The sequence below is a fragment of the Monopterus albus genome, unplaced genomic scaffold (assembly GCF_001952655.1).
Source record: "Monopterus albus unplaced genomic scaffold, M_albus_1.0 scaffold158.1, whole genome shotgun sequence".
NCBI classification, from domain to species: domain Eukaryota; kingdom Metazoa; phylum Chordata; class Actinopteri; order Synbranchiformes; family Synbranchidae; genus Monopterus; species Monopterus albus.
Genome location: NW_018128038.1, coordinates 610,035 through 630,810, shown reverse-complemented (window position 1 = coordinate 630,810; position 20,776 = coordinate 610,035). Strand labels below are relative to the sequence as shown.

At 43.4% G+C, this 20,776-nt stretch overlaps 2 protein-coding genes across 7 annotated transcripts in view; both read left to right on the top strand.

Moving 5' to 3' along the window:
* Positions 1-37: 37 nt before the first annotated feature.
* On the top strand, positions 38-2,465 carry tmem203 (transmembrane protein 203). 6 transcript variants are annotated; one of them, XM_020615137.1, is made up of 3 exons: positions 38-182; positions 645-1,324; positions 1,759-2,465. In XM_020615137.1, the coding sequence occupies exon 2, from the start codon at positions 895-897 to the stop codon at positions 1,309-1,311; it is 417 nt and encodes a 138-aa protein (XP_020470793.1). In that variant the 5' UTR covers positions 38-182; positions 645-894; the 3' UTR covers positions 1,312-1,324; positions 1,759-2,465. The 6 variants fall into 6 exon arrangements, with proteins under 6 accessions (XP_020470793.1, XP_020470792.1, XP_020470790.1 ...); XM_020615136.1 differs by having other exon boundaries at positions 39-172; XM_020615134.1 differs by having other exon boundaries at positions 39-182; positions 641-1,324.
* A 1,822-nt stretch (positions 2,466-4,287) lies between these two features.
* The window catches only part of tprn (taperin), a 32,168-nt gene continuing 15,679 nt past the window's right edge, over positions 4,288-20,776 (top strand). The window contains exons 1-2 of the mRNA XM_020615100.1: positions 4,288-6,703; positions 19,633-19,834. Of these exons, the coding sequence (XP_020470756.1) occupies positions 4,559-6,703; positions 19,633-19,834 (2,347 nt within the window). The 5' untranslated portion in view covers positions 4,288-4,558. The remainder of the gene's footprint in view (positions 6,704-19,632; positions 19,835-20,776) is intronic.

Here is a 20,776-nt window from a genome sequence, read left to right as displayed (position 1 = left end):
AACGGGTAATACATTTGGAAAAGGTCCCATTGACTTTTCGGCCACCGTACGGCCAATGTAGTCTTCTCGCGATATTCCTCTACAGTGAAGTTACGATGCTAATGACTCGATAGGGTTATTGGCGATTTCGCATCCAGTTAGATGGAGTAGAAAACATCCGACGGATTTGAAGGTAAAGTAAGGTATTGTGGCAGTATACTATATTTTATTTATGTGTATACTTGCGCTGTGTTGGAAAGTATAGGCGCTGTATCACCTTTAACTGTCTCTGGTTAGCCGACGTTGTAGTACCAACATCGGCTATAGTGTGTATCGATGTGATCGTTGCTCGACTTGACATGTAACGCTAAAGCTAAAATTACGTCGTGTATCATATTAAACTCAGCATACGAGTATCAGCCGCAATGTAGCCTATGTTAATCAGGCTAAATAATGAAGTGACAATGGGAAGAAATAATAACAGAAGACGGTTAGAATCTCTGGCTATCTTCATTAGCTGTTACCTAATTTGGTGAGGTGTGATTTGGGCCCAGTCTAATCTGTGCTACACAGTGTGTAAGTATGCTTACGTCTTTTCTTCATCAATTCTGCCAGATTCTTTCACTTTGTCTAATGTTATGTTTATTTTATCAAATGCAAGGCAGGGTTCCAGAGAGGCTGTGACTGGGACCACTATCTGTTGTCACACTCACACCCCCCCCTCCCGATCATCCTCCTCAGGGTGTATTTGAAGATGTAGCCAGTAGTAAAGTGGGACATCTTTGTGGTAGCTCGCCATTCATGCTCAGGTGTAATCAGTGACTCCTCACCTCCACCCTCTGCCACCCTAGCTCTGGAGCACCTTGAACCCCAACCAGGGCTGCCAGTGTGTCACTCGGCCCACAGTCCTCAGCCATGCTGTTCTCCCTGAAGGAACTGGTCCAGTGGCTGGGCTTTGCCACCTTTGAATTGTTCCTCCACCTGTTGGCATTGCTGGTTTTCAGTATGCTGGTTGCACTGCGAGCTGACATGTTCACACCCACGCTGAGCTGGTGGCTGGTATTTGTCCCCCTGTTCGCCGCCGACGGCCTTAGCACCTACTTCACAGCCATTGTGTCCATTCGGCTTTACCAGGAGAATGAGAAGCGTCTGGCTGTGCTGCGGCTCCTCTGGGTGCTGACGGTGCTCAGCCTGAAGCTGGTGTGCGAGGTGCTGCTATGTCAGAAGCTCGCAGAGCAAGAGCAAGCCAGAGACCTGTGGTTTGGCCTCATCGTCTCACCGCTGTTCATCCTGCTGCAGCTGCTGATGATACGAGCGTGTCGTGTCAACTGATGAGTTAGTAGTTGTGAGTGCAATCTTCTTCTGCTGATAGAGATTTAAATTGTAACAATAGTGTAAGTTTTCTTCTGGCTCATTGCCTACTTTTTACAGAAAAAAAACTAATAAACACTTGTGAATCTTTCATATGCACATTTCAGGTCACACCAGAATCTATTGTTTTGTTGTTTGTATTTCTAATAGCGTTAAACTTTGCTGCTTGCTCGAGTTATAATGCAGGATTTTAAAAAAGAAAGGAGAAGGCAATTTGTGTGTTGCTAAATGCTGAAATGGACTCTATGGCCAAAAGTATGTGGTGGGAATATTGGGAATATTTTTTTTCTTGGTTTCAGTTAAGGGAAATAATATTGCTATGACATACAAAGATATTTTAAACAGTATGTTTCCAACTTGATGGCTACATTGTGTTTTTTTTTTCCTTTGTTTGTGTTAACAAAACAGTGCACCAGTGAACAAGGTGAGGTCCATAAAAATAGTTTTGGTGAGGAAGAACATGACTGGCCTGCAGAGTCCGGATGTTGAGCCAGGCCTTACCGCCCAGCATCGATGGCTGATCTCACTAATGTACTTGCACTGAATAGGAGCAAATCCCTGCCACTGGGTTCTGTGTATCTTGTGGGAACTCAGGAACCAGAAGAGTGCACCCTTGTATGGCAGCATATTAATTCCTATAGTTTGGAAGTGAGAACAATGCTACATTTGAAAAATAGAATCACTGCATACATTTGACCATGTAGTGTAAACATTTAATGGCAACTATAGCTACTGTGAACCTTTAATTGATTGGGAACGGTAAATGGAAATAAATTCAAACATTTGTCTCTGGTTTTTGGAATCCCCTTTTCATGACTCTGGTTGTTGTGATACTTTTAGGAACTCATAGGAGGCAGAGAAGATGCCAGCGCAGTAAATGTGTGTCTGAACAATGGTAATACCTCTACTTTGTGCAATTAATAGTAGACAGTGAGCCAAGAGGAAGATGTTACCAGAATTATGTTTTAATGCACATGTGCACAAAACACCTGTAAGTTCAGTAAATTGGTGAAACCTTAGGGCAGTAACCCTCTAGGCATCTTTGTCCACCCATTTTTGTTGCAGCCTTGCTCTTTTGTTTTTAACCAGAGGAAGGCAGTGCCTGCCAGCCAACTGATTAGTTTTATCTTGTGTCTCACTTTGTTGCCTGTTGCTGGGAGTGTGGCTCACACATTGCCTAGTTTGTTAGTTCCTTCAGTGAGACTGGTGTGGACAGCAACAAGCTGGTTCTGAAACTTGCCAGCGCTCACCCTCACATTTAGAAGAAGTGAATGTGATTTCTACAAGCTGTAATTTGTGTGCACACATATGCCCTGAAGATTGCTGTTTATCTGTAAAATAAGTAATGTATTTGTCTTTTATTTTACCTTGTATGTACTACATTCTAAGATAAGTATTCATGTGAAATTGTGTAATATGTATTTTTTATTTTATTTTATTTTTTTGCAAAGAAATCTTATGTTCCTATTGTGACACCCTCATTGTCATCTGTATATACATGTAAATAAATCAACATTTAACCAATGAATATTACGTTAACACCTTTTATGGCCTTTTGGTGTGTCTTGGTCTCCCTGGCCACAAGGAGGCGATACTGGCTTTTTTATATGAGCGTGCTAAACCACAATGTAAACAGTCCTGTGCGTCACTCATTAGTTTACAGATGTACCTTAGTTTTTACTTTGTTAGTGTCCTGCTTGTTTTAAAGAAGTGATGATGTGAAAGTGTACAGACCAAAACAAGATGCGTGGCTGTACACCCTACGTTGGTTCTTTGGTAGTTTTGTTTGTATATTTGTCACCTGGCTAAATAGCACTGTCCAGATTGTTCTAAATGAGCCCAAATGATTTTGGTCAAAACCTTGAGTACTGAAAGAAAATCAAAACATTTCACTCTTTAATTATTCACCTAACTTTAGTGGGGAACATAAAATCCAGTGCTAAAATGTAGTAAATGATAACAATCACAATCCGCCTTAAAGTATATATGTTAAAATAGAATGTAAACTCATTTGAATGTAATTCCCAGAAATACCACTGTAACACTGAGGATATGGTGTCTTCAAATAGCTGTGGCCCCGAACACCAGCTGTGCTTTAATTTACATCTTACAAGACAGCTGTAAAGAGGAAACAGACTATATGCATTTGATTATTTTACTCATTTGTGCTCTTTGATGAGGTGCACATATAGTTTGTAGTAGCCTAGAATAGCCCTCTTAGTGCTGATTTATGTGCAACAGGCTACTCAGCACACGTTTACTAGAGCCGGATTATCGACAGGTGGCATCATTGGCAAATGTTGAATGAACAGACTTCAGCCACCACCTGGCACTGCATATTCCCTATTTATTACGCCCTAACAAAACAATTTAGGCTTAATGTGTCCCTATAGTCTACTGTAATACTGGTTATACAGTATGCAGTTTGAGCTGAAAACTATAACCTACAAATGCTACAAACATCAAAGAATTTGAAACATTATTGGAAAACCATAAGTAGAAAAAAAATAAATGAAGCACAAGGAAATCACTATTCAGTAGGATACAATACCACAACAGAGCTAAGTAGGCTAAGTTCTTAAGATTTTGCAACCATAATAAAAGGCTATTTAGTACACTTCTAATGTGGTAGATGAATTTGCAAGTTATGATTTAAATGAATAACTAGTAGTCTATCTCCTATAATGAAACATTAGATTAATTAGTATGAGTACAGATAATAGTGACAACAAAGCGATATTTAATCACTTAATAACGGATCCATTCACTAATAGCATTAAACATGGTAAAAAAAAAAATGGGAGGGATTGGTTGAACCTGAACGCAACATTTTTGATTGACAGGACTTCCTTGCCCAGTCAACAATAGAAATGGGAGTGGTCTGCGTCGATGTGAGGCGGTCTACAAAAAGAGATGGGGCGTGTCTATAAACCATAACGACTGATGGGAACGTCGAAGCTGCCCGCGCTGCTGCGGAGGGGCGGGGCTGCGTTCAGGAGCTGTGGGGAGAGAGGGAGCCAAGGCAGTGAGAAAGCACGGGGAGGAGAGAGAAGAAAGCAACGGTAAGGATGTGAGAGAGTGTGCGGTGATCGGTGCTGTAGGTACAAGTCAGAGCTGGATAAAGGTTTAATAGCCGCACCGGACCGCGGCCAGACCGTCTCGGAGCCTACCCCTCTACCTCTTCATCCCCTCCAAACAATCCTCCGCAATGTCTGGTGGAGGAGAGGTACGCGTCCTCCGCCAAGAGGCCGGACAAGAAAGCCCGAGGATGCCGGCCTGGAAAGGAGAGATTCTGGAGAGGAGGAAGGCAAAGGGTGGCGGGACTGGGGGAGCTGGTGCTGCGGAGACAATTCCCGGCGGTGCGGGACCGCAGCGGGTTAACGGTGAGCTGTCAGGAAGTGTGAATGGCAGCAGCAGCAGCGGCGGCGGCGGACCCAAGAGAGACGGCGGACCGAGCGGCGTGTCCGGGCGGAACTACACCATCACCACCACCAGCCAACACTTCGCGATCAACAAAGAGCCACGGACGACACCGAGGGAGGGTCACACACGGGAAAGCCTGGTGCTACAGGAAAGCCTGGGCCCGCTGGAGGAGAACCCGTTCATCAAGCTGGAAAAGGAGCGGAGGAGGCGGCAAGACCGAGAAAACGCTGCTCGCCCGGCGCAGCACATCTTGGAGCTGTACGGCAGTGTACCCGGTATACGGACTATCCGCGCAGAGAATATAATCATAATTGAATCGGATCCGGATTACTTTCCAGAAGCAGGAGGGGTAAAACCCGGGTCCAAATGGCAACAAAACGGTATCGGTAGTTATAGCTCTCTGAACGACCTTCTGGACCGGAGAGGGAGTGCTGTTACTGAGATAAGAGCCAAGGAAGTCGTAATTTATGACACCACGTTAAGCAAGAGTGAGGAGAACTTGAGCACCCTGGGTCGCCCTGATCAGGAAGTCACATCATATCATGCAGGTGAAGGCCAGGGCAGGGTCAGCCGGATGCTGCAGAAGTTTGACAGTAACTACGGGAAGCTGCAGAAGAAGTCCCACAGCACAGAGAACCTGTTGGACCTGGATTGTATTGCCAGTAGCAGGCCAAGACTCTGGCCCAAGCCACAGCCAGATCTGGTGCCAAAGCCCAGGCCAGGTCCATCGGTCATCAGCCCAGGCAGTAGCCAGCCATCCTCACCTGTCTTCCAGAGTCCCTGTTCTTCCAAACCAAAGCCACAGCCTGCTGTCTCTGAGCCAGGCAGCCCCCAGCGCCCTGCAACCCCTCAGTCTGTGTCTTCCTTCCGTCAGTGGTTTGAGGAGAGTGGTAGCCGTGGTGTAGCTATAACCCCCAGAGATGAATCAGAGAGGGGGCTAACCAAATCCACCAGAGAGAGAGACTGGGAGGGTGCCGAGGTGCCACCCAAACCCAAGGTGCCATGCTCTCCGGAGACCCGTCGTGCCCGCGCCGAGTCCCCCTCAAGCCCCATCTCATCCAAGGTGGTGCGTTCCTCACCTGACTTTGAGATCCGTCCCTCTCCAAAGCCAGACCTTGCTCAAATTCCTGATGGGGATACCCAGGCACGGGCCCTCGCAAACCTACGTCTGCAGTCTCGAAACTCCTTCACAGTCATTCCCAAGTGCCGTCTTTCTGCCTCTTCTGCAACAAGCAGCCCTGCACCGCCTGGGCCCATCAAGTCTTCCCCTGCCCACAGAGTGGCAGAGGTGCCCATGTCTGGAGTGCCAACCTCACAAGCCCCTACGCCGGCTCTGGCATCAAAAAGGAAGGAAGAGAAGCAGCAGGAAGAGAAGGAGGTGGAGAGGGTAACAAGGCCACCCATGCCTGAACCATCTCCTTCTGTTGCCACAAGTCCTGCACCTCCCCCAGCTTCAGAAACTTTGTCTCCATCTCCAGCTCTCGCCCCAGCTCCTTTCTCTCCACCTACCATGTCTTCACCCCCCTCCTCCCCAGCGATCCCATCTTCACCTCCTTTCTCTCCCCCCTCCCCTGCTCCAGAACAGCCTCTTGTGGATCAACTGCCAATAACAAACATAGATGACATAGATGTGGAGCCTCCACAGTGTATCCCTGTTCCCAGTCCCATGGTGCAGAGGAGAAAGGGGAACACCTTCACTGTGGTGCCTAAACGTAGGGTGGAGCCCGAGGTCCAGCCAGGCTCACCTGAGCCCCAGCAGGAAGCCTCAACTGAAGCCCCGCCAGGGTCCACGTCCCCACAGGCCCCCTATGCACAGCTGGGCTCCCTGCTGAAGAAGCGCTACCCCGCTGTGGAGGAGATTGAGGTCATCGGTGGGTACCTGTCCCTCGCAAAGTCCTGCCTCTCCAAGACGGGCTCCACTGGCAAGAAGGTGAGAGCAAACACTCAACCAGACTTTGTGGCTTTATTGACCGGCTTTACACATACACTCAGAGCGTGCAGGGGAGACAAAGACTGGTGCTGAAAAGATAAAGCGATTATCAATTAATTTCTTAATTATTTAACAAGCAAACATATGTTCTATTTGTTGTTCCAGCTTCTGAGATAGGAGAATTTGCTCCTTGTCTCCGTTTTACATCATTGTTAACTGACTATCTTTGGGTTTTTCAGATAAAACAATGTGAAGAACCCACCTTAGTCTCTGGAGCTTTGAGATGGGCTTTATTTTCACCAACATTTGCAAGACTAACAGATAAACAAGTTAATCAAAGACACACTCGAGAGATTCAACAATAATGCAAATCACTAGTCACAGTGCTAATTCCTTGATCATCATCCTACATCAAATATAAACATGTCAACACCGCAGCACTCGGACAGTAGTAATATTGTCATACCCTGTAAATCTAATGCACTTATTAAAGTTTCGTCTGATCTAAATTTAGTAGTCAGCACCACACAGGAAATGCTCTGTGTTTGGTTTTTGTTTCGCTCTGTGCGTCTGTCACTGTACTGTTCCTGAACCAAGCTGGTGCACCCTGTGTTTTTGTAAGGCTTCAAGCAGTGTTTCCACCTTATGGTTAATCTTCACAGTTATTTACATGTCCTGTGGTATAAGTGTCTCCTGCTCCAAATCTGCGTGTCCCATCACTTGACCTGCTCTAACTGGATTAAAAGCGCATGTAGCTTTTAAACCTCTACTTAGATCAACACAGTGATTTTTTTTCCTGTGGATTGGCGTCCCACAAAAGCATGTTATTTGTCGCAGAGCACGTTACTGGGTTAGGTGGCCCTCTAAGCCTAATGACTGAGCAATCTCATCAAGGCTGTATTCAGTTCTCAGCATTTGGCCAGGGGCCCAATCAGGCCAGCTCTGACCTGTCCCCCTGACTCTGAGGAGCATATTTGTTGATTCTTTTACATTTTTGTTCTTGTCCAAAGCTGAGATATTTATGCAACCTGGTTGTAATCATAATAAAATGATAGCGGAGTGTGTGTCTGCCGCCTGCTTGGTGCAGGTCTTGCTGCAGATTGCTCCTGTTTCATTTGTATTAGGGATTAATTAAATAACAGAGAATGTTTCTAATTAATTTTGCGAGTGCTGTAAGCTGCGTGCAGATTTGGATCAGCCTGCTCACAAAGCACTTCTTCATCATGCTGGTGTTTGTGTCTCTTTTGTATCTGTAATGAAGAGAGAGCCAACGGCGGCAGCCTGTGGCTTGAATTTTTACCAAATGTAACACATTTAGAATAAATCTGATATAGATGCTCAGGGTGTGGGGCATCTAAATCAGCACCACGTCACCTGTAATGATGAATGTTTTGGAGCCTCCTGGCAGTTCTTCAGTCTAGCTCAGTGTGTCAGCCTCTCGGACGCTGGCCTGGAGGCCTGTACTGAAACGTCAGTTTTTGCCCAACAGTGTCAAAAATCCTACCACCTACGTTCAGTTCTGATTAAAATAGCTGAGCCCAGAGTACCAGGGTCTGTAAATGCTGTATCCTTCCTTTAAATGGGGATTCATAGATGTCTTGTGGAACTTTTTCTTCACATTCCCCTTTAATCCAGTATCATATATTTAGTATTGATGGAAAGTGTGGGATTTTAACTACAGGAGAGTTTAAAATAAAGTTCTGTGGGTTTGAGCGGTGCTTGCCTGCACATCACGACTTTATAATGATGGATATTCAGGCTGCAGACATGTCCATGCAGCACACTTGTGGTGCACATGCATTTTTACTGTGTGCACATATGCATGTAGACTGGCACAAGACATGAACATATCAGGTCTTTTGTACTTGTTGCTCACAAACCAGACAGTTTCTCCTTTGGTTCTGCTCTTCTTGGTCTTTATCAAGGCTGAGAATTTTTTTTTCTTCCTCTCTGGGCAAGGCTGCGCGGGCAATTATAAAAGGCATCGAGGCTTGGCCTGGCCTGTATAATTTGTGTGGAATTTTAATTCAGGTCCACTTCTGTGTGAAAGCAGCCTCGCAGAATCGTCTCAGCTCAGCGTTCTGGTCCGGCACTGGGTTTATTGTGCGCTCTTTTTCCAACAAACGCAGGCGGTTTTTTTAACGAGGAGTTTGGCTGGAAAAGAATGTTCCATGTGCACAGCGGGGCTTGAGAGCTTGACCACAGCAGATCATCAACCCTTCCTCTATGTGTTCCAGAAGCATTTTACTCTCTCCACACTCTCTTGCTGCGTGTTCTAATTTTTGAACTCTCAAGACTGATATGAGTGTTGGAACACATCCAGCACAATCTCACCTGTGCTCTTGTCTTTCACCACTCTGCTTTGTTGTTCTCCTTTACTCCTCTGTGACCACTCTGCTTTGTTGTTCTCCTTTACCCAGAGCACACTCCTTTATTCCTCTGTGGTGGTGGATAATAAAGTCTGTCCCCTCACTTCCAGCTTCCCGTGACCACCTCTTCTGTATTGGGGAAGGAATTGTGAAAGAGCTACAGTATGTAGGTCAAACGCAGCTTCTTGTACTGCATCATTCCTGCATTTGCATAAAATCGACTCAGGCTTTAAAAACACAGGCCTAGACTGACTCTGTTTTCATCTGCACTTTAACTGGACTGGTCTCTCTTGATTTTGCACAAGCAGATTGTTTTCCTCCGAGTGGTAGGCACTGCCGCTCTTGGTCAAGGAGAAATGCAGCTAGCAACAAGACACAGCAGGGGGCGGGGGGGTTTGTTTTGGAAGACTGCTCAATATGACCAGTTATTATGGTGAAAGGAGACTGACCCATGTGTTGTCAGCACAGCATCCAGAGAGAGAGAGAGAGAGGGAGAGATAATGGCACACTCCCCTGTTCATAGTCTCTGTGTATGCGCACAGCAGACCCACTGGATGACTTATTTCTAAATTACTGTAGCACGTTTATATGTAATTATGATCATTCTGTCAAGCTAATGATTAGGTTCATGTGTTTGTTATCAAAAGTGATAATTATCAGGGCTCCAGACTAACATTTCATACTGGTGGCGCTGGTGCCACCAAATCTCTGATGGTGGCACCACCTCTGTTTTGCTCTGTTTCTTTTTGTAAATTATTTTAAATACCCTTACCATCCAATGTGCATCAGCTATATTTATAATAGAATTCAGAGAGAGGGAGACTTATGGAATACAATAAGTGGAACAAGTTTCCACCTCTTTTTTTGCGTAGTGACTTTAGTGCTCTGTAGCCTGGCAGTCAACATGATGATGAGGATTAGGCTGTTGTATTTCAGCTGATGTATGAATTCTGCACATGCTTGTAATAAGTCTGTCAGCATTAAGCACTCTGAATTAAAAAAAAAAATTACTATACACCAATAGGACAGCTAAGTACATATTGACACAGTGTATGCATGTCATGAATTGGTGCAACAAGAAAATTAAAGTCAAGCTACAGTAGCTGCTCCTCCATGAATAACACCTATTCAGAATGTTGCAATTAATCATGCTTTTTAAAAGCACTTTACAAATATTCCTGGGCTGTGACTGCTGTCCCAACACCAGTCATGCGAAAGTCATGCTTTTGCAACATTACTTTACTCTGCCTCTGTGCACGGATGTGAAGTACATTCATCGGTATTTAGAGAACCCACAGGTTTTTTTTTAAGCTTGTGGTTAAATGCCGTGCATACAGCAGGTTAAAAATACTCCAGCCTAAATGGTTAAGAGCTCTGGGGAACAAAAGAAGACCAAAGAAAGGGCACACTCCTACATTTACATTGTGTGCCTGGGCTACAGGTGTGAAAGTCCATTGTGTTTAATTATTTACCATCCAGCAGACATTCTCCTTCTCTCCTCCCTTACACTTCCTGTAAACTATCACCTTCTCCCATTCTTCGTTCTTTAAAAAGAAAACAGCTAGCCGCCTGCTTTTTTTTTCCTTTATTGAGGCTGCGGTGACGCGACAGGAGAAATGCTGCATTATTAGCTGTGCACTAAAGTTGAGTGATACAATTAACTTTTTATTAACACTTATATTGAATGTGTTCCCAGTCTGGACGTTTCATTGCAACAGCAGTTCTTTGACTTTTTCTAACACATAGTGCCCTATAAATAAAATCGGTATTATGATTGAGTAGCCTGCCTTTCACTCCACATCCCTGAAGCAGCATTTTTAATAAAATAAAGGGTTGTGTTTAAGCTAAAACAAGGTGCTGTATGAAGCAACTGCTTAGCTTTACCAGCCACCTGGCAAAGCTAAAGGTGTTACTTACTTATTTACACATGCAACATTAGTATTAATGTTGAGCTGTGTTTCTGGCTTTCTGATGACTATAGGGCCAATATTAAGTGTTTTGGACCGCCTCCGCTCCTGAGGAAACTGTGTGGCTCTAAAGCTGTTGGACATTATCTTATGTTCAGCAGTGTACTGCGGGTTTATCTGAGCCTTTTTGGTGAAAACCTGCTGCCCGCTGTAGCTGAAAACAAAGTTGAGAGTGACACTGCATAGAATGGAGGGCAGCCATAGAGACGGGTAATAGTTCTCTGCTGATTTACATTATACATATCTGACCTTCTAATGGACTTTATACATCCAAGAGGTCAGACAGTTTGCCCAGCCTTCCAGGAAGCACGTGATCCTAATGCTGAAGTGAAAGCATGATGATCGCCTAAGTTCAGGTGACTTTATACAATACTTTATGTGATGGTTTTAGAGGGCTGGATCCAAGTTTCTTTAGCTGTTTTCACACATGAACTCCGGGCTGTGTCCACGGACTCAGGCCCAGACTTTGTCCAGAGTTGTGTCTCCATTTAGATATTTATGTTGGTGTCTTCATTGTAAATGACCATTTTTCTTCACCACTGGATGTTTGTTTTCTTCCAGTTTCATTCCAGTTACATGATAGAATGTCGTCATGCGCACTAGGTCTGTGTGAATACTCTGGACTATATGCTGCTGTATTCTCACTCCGGCTCACTATGACCTCATGCAGACTTTGTACTAGGAAGCTGCTAGAGTATAGTCTGCTTAATGTCTGGGTCAGCTGACTTGGACATTTGTGTTCTCACATGCATGTCTAGAGAATTTCAGGGTTCCAGTGCATGTCTGAAAAAGGGCTTCTTATGCCTTCCTCACTGCCTGTGGTTCCTCCTTAAATATCTAATTATGGTATTAGCATTTTGTTGTCAGGTTACACCATAAGAAAGGTGTGTAACTGTTGTCCTGTGCTGTGATGGAAAAGAGAAACTTTGTAGTAGGGACAGAAGACTGCAGACTTGATGTTTAGATGAAGATGTCCTTGAGTCACATTAAACCCACTAGCAACCCTAAAAACATCAGAATGTCTTTGTCTCACACAGTGTGTCGCTTTAGAGAGGTGCTAGCTTTGTTTCCATTATTTATACCACTTGCAGTGCAAATATGGCTTCCTTTTAACCAGCTTGTCATTTCTTCCGAAGACTCTGAGGCTGCAGGATGTGGACACACAAACACTCTCTGCCACACACTATGCATATGCGGGCACAGCTATGCTACATTTCTGCATAAACACCCATATACTGATACACACTCAGAGGTTTCCCACACAGTCCTCAGGCACATGTGCAACCCTGCAAAGTCAGTGTAATTAGAATTCAGCCAGCAAAGCCCCAGTATCGTAGTCATGTTTAATTCAGCGTGTGTGTGTCTTTAGAGTACATGAGTAAGAAGATGAAAAAGACTAAAAGCAGAGGACGTTAACAGTCATGGCTTTTTGAAAGTTTATAAAAAGAAACTAGAGTGGGTGACTGAAAGAAGGCAGGTAGAAGCCACTGACTTTCGATACCTATATGAATAGTTCCAGCATTTGTTTGACATCCAGCACATCAGTTTGTGTGGTTGTACTGATAAGTAGAAGATACATATCTAAAAGACCTGGCTAACTGTCATGTCAGAAGAAACCACCTTTTTTTCTCCATTTAAAATGCAAAATACTGTGGGGCTGTATGTGGTTCTTTATTGCCATAGGGTAAATTTTATTCAAATCCTTTCTCTGCAGAGGCTGTGTGTGAGCCACCTGAATGTTTCTGTGGTTAATAAGTCCTGGTTGCAGGCCTGAGATGCGCAGTATGTAAGTGGTAGTTGTGCTGTTGTTTTTGTTCCCTCTATCATCACGGGAATCCTTAATGCTCTTAATTTGTTTTCCACATCTACACGATCAAAAGCCGACTGTCTTAGTGCTGTGTTCGTCTCTCCTCCTCCACTCTCCCGTTTCCCTCCGTCACATATCCATGGTGCCTGTCACCAGGGCAACACGAGCCGCGGCCATTCTATCCTCTCATTACCATTCTAGGATAAGGACACACACACTCTCTCTCTCTCTCTCTCACTCACTCACTCACACACACACACTCTGTGACATCAGTGTTGATGTTGTGGGGTTTGTAATTGATGGATAAGTAGCTGTTGCGAGGAGCCTTTTGACCAGGCGAGGACCCGCGTAAAATTGAAATATCGTCTAATAAAGATGTTTGCATGGGCTTCTTGTTGAGCGTGCTCTGTAATCAGTGAACCTAAATCAGTGTTTCTGTGGCTGGAGAACGATGCGGCTCAGCCCTCTAATGTTTAACAGAGGACCAGTGTGTTTTCATGAGGCCCAGTGTGAAACCAAGGTCAGTTATTTCAGTACAAGGTTGGAAAAGTCTCAATACATGTTACATTTGTTCATTTTTCTGTGTATTTATTCTTGTCATGGTACAGTGGTGGTACTCTTTGGCTTTATAACTGTAGCCAATAGTTGCTTTTCCCTGTGCCAGATTATTCTTATTGACAGAAGTGTTTAGATATGAGAAAATATGCAAGATGTAAAAGTGCTTGCTGATAGAAACAGGTTTGGAAACATGTCTCCTCCTTCATCTTTTTGTTATCATATAATCCAGCTCAGCCCAGGGAGACCTCAACACACATACACAGCTACAAAGGGCATACTATTACAGCAGTGACTCGCACAGTCTTGAGACATAGCAGTGTAAACAACAGATTTTGTCATTCCACACTGCTTGCTGCCTGCGTCGTGAGCCTGAGCTCCCAGCACCAGCCACCTACACGTGTGAAGAGTTTTCACAGTTGTTGTCGTCGTCGTGTTACTTGATCATTGATGGTTGTAGCACTCAAAACACTTCGACTTAAACACTGAACTGACTCAGCCTCATGTATAAGTAGAAATGTGTTGACACCTACCCAAGAGCCTGCACTGTTCAACTGGAATTTACAGCATCGCTTACAGCTGCAACGGTTTTCAGCAGGTGGTTTTCAAATCTCCCAGGTCACCGAGAAGCTAAAGGTCTGTATTTGGGTTTGGAAGATGGATTGAATTCCTCCATCCAACAAATAATTATGTGTGCTGTCTCTGGTATAAGCTCAATTCACCCCTAAGGTATGTTTCATTTGTAGCAGGGTGTTGTTGACATTCAGAAAATTGCTTATACTGTCTAGAATGTGTTTATAGGATCATCACCCTGCTGTAGCAACAGGCTAGCATAAGAAGAAGTCTGGGCTTCATTTCAGTCGCACCGCTCTTACTTGTTAGGTTTTTTTTAGTGATGTGTGGATGTAGCGTTGATAGTTGCACACTAGTCTCCAGTCTGTAGACAGTAGTAATGAAAATACATTTTATTACACATGGCCAGGCTAGGAGCATTTCCAGGAAATATAAATGTAACTAAAACACTGTCATCTATGACTGACAGTGTGTTTGGGATGAGTTATTATTGGGACAGTTTTTTTTTAATGTCTAAACGTATATATTGGTGCAGTTGTTTAATGTTGGCTTGACCGTCCTCTCCGCCTGTTAATGACTCACCCACCTCTTTGATTTCACAGTGGAGAGGTACACCACATACTTTGTGTAAGTACATGTAGCCTTTATTATCCCTCTCTTCAGGCACTAATGGAGCTGCAGCTAAACTCTTCAGGTGGTGCTGTTCTAATATTATCTATCTGGCTGGAGATTAGCTCTAATCGTACACCTGGCCGGGCTTCTCCAAATCACTACACACTAGGGCACAGCGTTTTGGCAGAAAATTTGACTTCAGCCACCTGGATCAGCAGGCGCACACCCAATACCACCATGACTGTATACACCACACCCTATATCATCTGATAATATTGAGAAAAATGTTTACACATTTTAAAGAGATGCACACCCAGTGAGCTGCACATCATGTGAACACAAGTGCTCACATGTTGCTATACCCACAGCTGTTAGCGAGACCTGTGTCGCTGTGTTGTAGATTCATTGTAACTCTGCAGTTTTTGACTTCAACAGGATCATTGTATGCATGTGTTTGTGCCCGTCCAGTTACTAGCAAACCAAATGAGGCCACGCCATGCCGGGTGGCCTGGAAAAATATTCCTGGCACTGCTCCCATTTCCTTATCGGCCTAAGTTCATGAAGACATAATCTCATCTACTGACTCTCCACGTCCTCTCTCGCTCATGTCTTCTTTTGTCTGTCCTCATACATAATGTGTGAACAGCTGATGAAACGTGTGTGAAAGGAACTTGTGGAATAAATTTCCTCAGAAATATTATTTACCCAGCTCAGTGTCTTTCCATCTCATGTCTGTGTGGTGGTGCTGAAACTGCTGCAGCAGGCAGTCACAGTCCTGACAAGCCATTTTCATTTTCTGTTCATCCTCAAAACTCTTTTTCAGAGCAGGCAAAAAAAATCTACCACAGAGCTGAACTGATTCCACTTCTTCTTGAACAGTTTAATTCTGTTCTTAGGATTTTTGTCTTCCCCTGTTTAACATCTTCCCACCAATTTTCTTAACTTCTCCTTTATTGTTAACTCTGATGTCACATGCAGTATAAAACCTACATTTAAAATGGAGGAAAGAAATGAAGTGAATCCACAGTCACACCCAGAAAAACAAAAAACAGAAGGAAATGGGCTGAACTAAAAAAAAAACCATATCTTTCACATTATGCAATATATACAATTCCACTTTTATTATATACTCAAATAACCCACTTCTTCCTGCATGAGAAGTTTCAGTGTCACTGAATCTTAATGATTAAACACTCCAGATTTCTTCACTGCTCAGTGCCATATTTGTAATGCAAATGGGGTCAATAAGTAACTTGTACTATACATGCATGTTATTCATGTCGTGTTCTTGCCACTCCAGATCAGCAGGATGTAAGTGAACTTTTAAGACTTTGTTAGTCGCATGCTTTTAAAACTCTTATTGAACACACATGGGATTTCCTTTACATATGGAATGACATGTATAAACTATACTATACATAAACATACTTTGAAATACTGAAAAAAAGTGTTCTCCTGAACAGGATTTTCCTGTGCTGTTTTCAAAGCAAGTTAGAGAAGGGATAGGCTAGAGAAAACATTTCCCCTCAGTTTATTTTAATGTGACCAGATGCAAAGCATCAGTTTTTTACTCACACAGTCACATTAATGCTACAATACACAGACAGTCTTTGCTAAATACAACATAGTCAGTTGTTAGTGGCCTTGCGACACCGCAGCATCCTGTCTGAGCCCTCTGAGGTGAATGAGAAGGACAGCAGGCCTGAGTCAGGCCCCTGTTGGTGTATGCCATAGCATGAGGGCAGAAGACTAGTCACTCCTGCCTCTTTTATTATAGAGGTGAAAAAGACACAGCTGTAGCATGAGCAGCAGCAGGATGGGAGGCCTTTATATTAAGATCTCCATTCTGTTACCCACAATTTTTGGGGAGCTGAAAATAGGTGATGGTAACATAGCGCCAGAATCTCCATCTATACATAGGATTCTGTGTGTATTGTGGATTGTGATGTTACTGAATTACCAATGTTTTTTCTTGGCTGTCAGGAAAACTGTTTTGTTGTTACTTGTGCTTTGACAATATTGAACGATCAGTGCTCTTACAGTACGTGGGCTATCATTTGAATATTTTTTCCCTTTTCATTAATGTCTACAGTTTGCCTTTAAGATCAAACTTCTATATGCAGTCTCCTCTAAAGGAAAGCCTGGATTTTCATTGTTTTATTTGCCATCTTGTTTTTCCAACTAGGAGAACAGGGTTCGTATATGATCATTTTTACTCAAATCTTACCTTACAATCTTAAGAAACGTGATGTAGCTGAACAATGTGACTAAACATTCACATACTTCAGAATAAATGAATGAGATCTAATTATTTTTTTGCTCTTTTTTTCTGCTCTAATCAGATATTGGCAACAGTGAAATAACCAGAGTATGACAGTGAAGATCCAGTGGAGATGATGAGAATCTATAGACTATCATCCTAAATCTATAGTCATTTACAGTTAGTGTTCTTAGTGTTCTTTTGTAGAATTTCTTCTCAAATCTACAGCCCCATCTGAAATCTAGACCCTCATTCTGAATTTGTTCTTACTCTACAGACCTTTGTCTTTCATCTATAGACTACCTTGTCCATCATTTCTAGACCCTCATCCTTACTCTAGATTTTCAACCAGAATCTATCAACACACTCCTCTGCTGTACAGATCATCCATGCTGAGATACTCCATCTCCAAGCTCCGTCCATAAACTCATATTACAGCTAGTGATCCTTGTCTATAATCTATAAATCATCTTTGATCAGTTGACTCCTGATTTGAATCTATAAACCCTCGTCTGTCAAATCTATAGGTCATTAGTCTCTAATACATAAACCTTCATCCTGAACCTACAAACCTTTGTCCCTAATTTAGAGCCTCCTCATAGATCTGTAGACTTTTATTTCTTAAATCTCTAGACTTTGGGTCTAAAAATTGCTATTTTATTTAGAGGTAGGTACTGTTCTGTATACCTGAATAGCCAGCATAAAGTGTCTGAGGAAGGTGTTGGGCCAAAACAGCTTCAGTGTTGATTCTCCAAGTCTCTGAACTCTACTGGAAGGATGAACACTGTTCTACCAACAGATATTCCCACATGTGGCATTTGATGGTGGTGGAGACTCTCCCATAGGTGTTCAACTTGGCTGAGATCTGGTGACTGTGAAGGCCACAGCATCTGATTCACATCATTTTCATACTCATCAGAGCATTCAGTGACCCGTCGTGTCTTATGGCTGGGAGCACTGTCATCGTGGAAGAGACAAGGTTTCTCCTTTAATTTGTCAGCAGTCTGTAGTTACCCCAGTGCTGAGAGAGGAAAATAGATTTCCAAGGTATTAAGTTCTGGAGCCTAATAACTGGGACATAATTTAAAATAAAGAAAAGTTGAGGTTCTCTGCACATTTGCAGACATTCAGGCTCTCTGGTGTTTTTCATGTTTTATGATGCAACAAACTACCTACCATCAGAGACTTCACCATAATTACAGAGACAGATCATTAAGAAGTCATAAAGGATAGAGAAGAAGCATGGTAATGAGACTTTCTGAAGTTAAGCGCGATCCCTGAATGCTCTTGAGTCAGAGGTGGCACTGATGGCTTTGTAGCCTTGTGATGGAGATTAGGGCAGAGTTAGATCACGGCCTGCAGAGTAGATGGAGTCAGGTACGGTAATTAAAAGCTGTCAGCTGATGGCCTCAGGGACAGCATGGTAAAACCTGCGGTTATATATGTGTGTCAGCTGTCATCTCCATGGCAACTCTGAAGGAAAACATAAAGCCTTCTGAGTTTACAACACATACATGTGGCCAGAGCACATGAAGTCTTCTATAGTAACTTATAAGAAACTGTTTATGGTCCTTCTTACAGCATCAGCCTTTAGGTTTGTGAGCGCACAAACAGAACTGCAGACAGCACCACAACGTGAGATCATACAAAATAAAGGCATGGGTAAAGGTGATCAAGTAAAGTCAACAATTGAAGAAGAACAAAAACTTACAAACCAGGGATGACATGAAGTATATGATATACTGCATGTGAACAGTAATCAAGAGTTGCATGTTGTAGTTATTGGTAATGTTATCTGGTTTCTTACAATTTGACAGATGTCCATGGATTGCGTTCTCACAAACCTTAAAACAGCAAGTACCTTAATATCCAGAAAACCTTTCTGTAGCAGAATCTTCTTGGAGAAACAGTCACGTTCTTCAGCTAGAGGCGCGAGGTGAAATGTCTCCTTTGAGAATAAATGCCACTCAATGTGCTCTGCTGACGTTTCTGGCTGCTCAGTTGTTATTCATGCCGGATGACACGGCGCAGCAAAGTGCGAGGGCGCGTCTCACCCCATGGACTCATGTCTATAGACCACTGGAGCATTGCCAAACAGACACATCTTACAGCAAACACTGTGAGACGATCAATCACGGGCCCTGAGCTCCCACAAGGATGCCACCTGTGCCACATAGACGACATACAGAGTAGAGCACATGCACTCAGACAGGTGTAAACAAACTGCAGCTGGCTCTCCAGGAATCCAAATTCAAGGCTCTGTTAAATAAGTTATGAGTGTGGAGCTAAACTGACATTACTGCACTTTGAGCAAATGGCTGAGATGTGTGATAATACAGATGGCAGTATTACACAGCAATAAGGAAGTAATAACACATTAGTGTTTACTGTGCTCATAAAATGCAGTGCAAATGTGACTCCCCAAGGGCTCCCCAAAGAAATGGAAAATGTGAATTCAAACTCACTGTCCATTCATTTTCCATAATTATAAAATGCTGCATTGCTGATGCATTTAAAGACAGTTTTTACTATAGATCCCTCAATTCAAGAATCTTGGAGAAGTTAGGGAATTTTTACGGTAGGGAAACTATAACAAACACTGGAATTGAATAAAATAACTCTTTAGAAGAGTTTTTTTTTTTTTTTTACCAAAAAGTGCACTTCAGGGTCTTTGTCAGCAGACATAGTGTAGCCAGAAAATGAACAATATTCACATCCTTGCAGTTTGAAAACATGTCAATGACAAGAGATGATCGTTTACACAGAATTATCTTTGTCTCTTTCAGCTAAAGATCTCCTTCAATGAGTCGAGTCTCCAGAGTACGTACGAGTATCCATCTGAGAGCAGTGTGTGGGACAGCGGGGAGGAGGATGAGGAGGAGAAGCGAGATGGAAAGGTGCCGGATGAGCAGCCCAGCATGGTGGGACGCATCCACATCCCTCGTCCCAGCTTCATCGGTTCACCCACGCACACAACCAACAGCAATGGTAAGATAACATGAAAAATGACACACACAGTATAGATACCGGCTTTCATCAAACTCGATTTGACAGTTCTAGGTGAAAGGTTATCCAATCAGAAGCTTTGTCCCGCCCCCAAAAAGGCATACAAAACATTTGTTCAAACCTCTAGCGCTCCAAATGATCTGCCGTTATACATGTTCCTATTTGACAACCATTATTACGGTGTAAAAAACCCCTGTGCGTTCATCGGCTCCAAGTGTTTTTGCATGTTCTGCCACAGAGGTTATGATAATCATTTGGGACACAGGTGCTCAGGGCACTGTAACGTTTGTTTTACCACCTACTGCGCAGGCATGCAAACGCTTCCCGCTGAGAGTGTTGTGTGTGACCGCTGAAACAGACTATGCGCATCATCTTACTGTCTCATGAAACACAGGGAGATGACCTGGCACCCCCACGCTGAAACGCATGCCAGCCTATGCCTAATCCATAAAAAATGCTTAAAATGCTTGAGACTGTATTACATTCCTCTGAGTAAACAGACTAAGCCCCACAAATGCCCCGAGTCCCCCTGCTACACCTGCGGAGGCGTAATTTATGATGATGCTGATGATAATCATAAGTGTTATATGCAGAGCCTACCCATGCCTGAAAAAGCGGATCATATTCCTGCTAAGAAATTAATATTCTACGACTTTGAAACATACCCCGATGATAACGGTGTGCACGTACCATTTTATGTGAGCGCAATAACAGCGAGCGATGTGAAATGAGATCATTTCAGGCCAGATTGCGCTGTGAAATTTCTAATGCACTTTAGAAGCCCCCACTATCGCAGAGCAGTGTTTTTAGCTCACAATTCAAAAGGCTTTGACGGCCATATTCTAGTCAACGCTATGCTGTCTCTGGGGATTAAACCCGAATTGGTTCTTCAGGGTTCAAAATTGATATTATTCACAGAGCCGG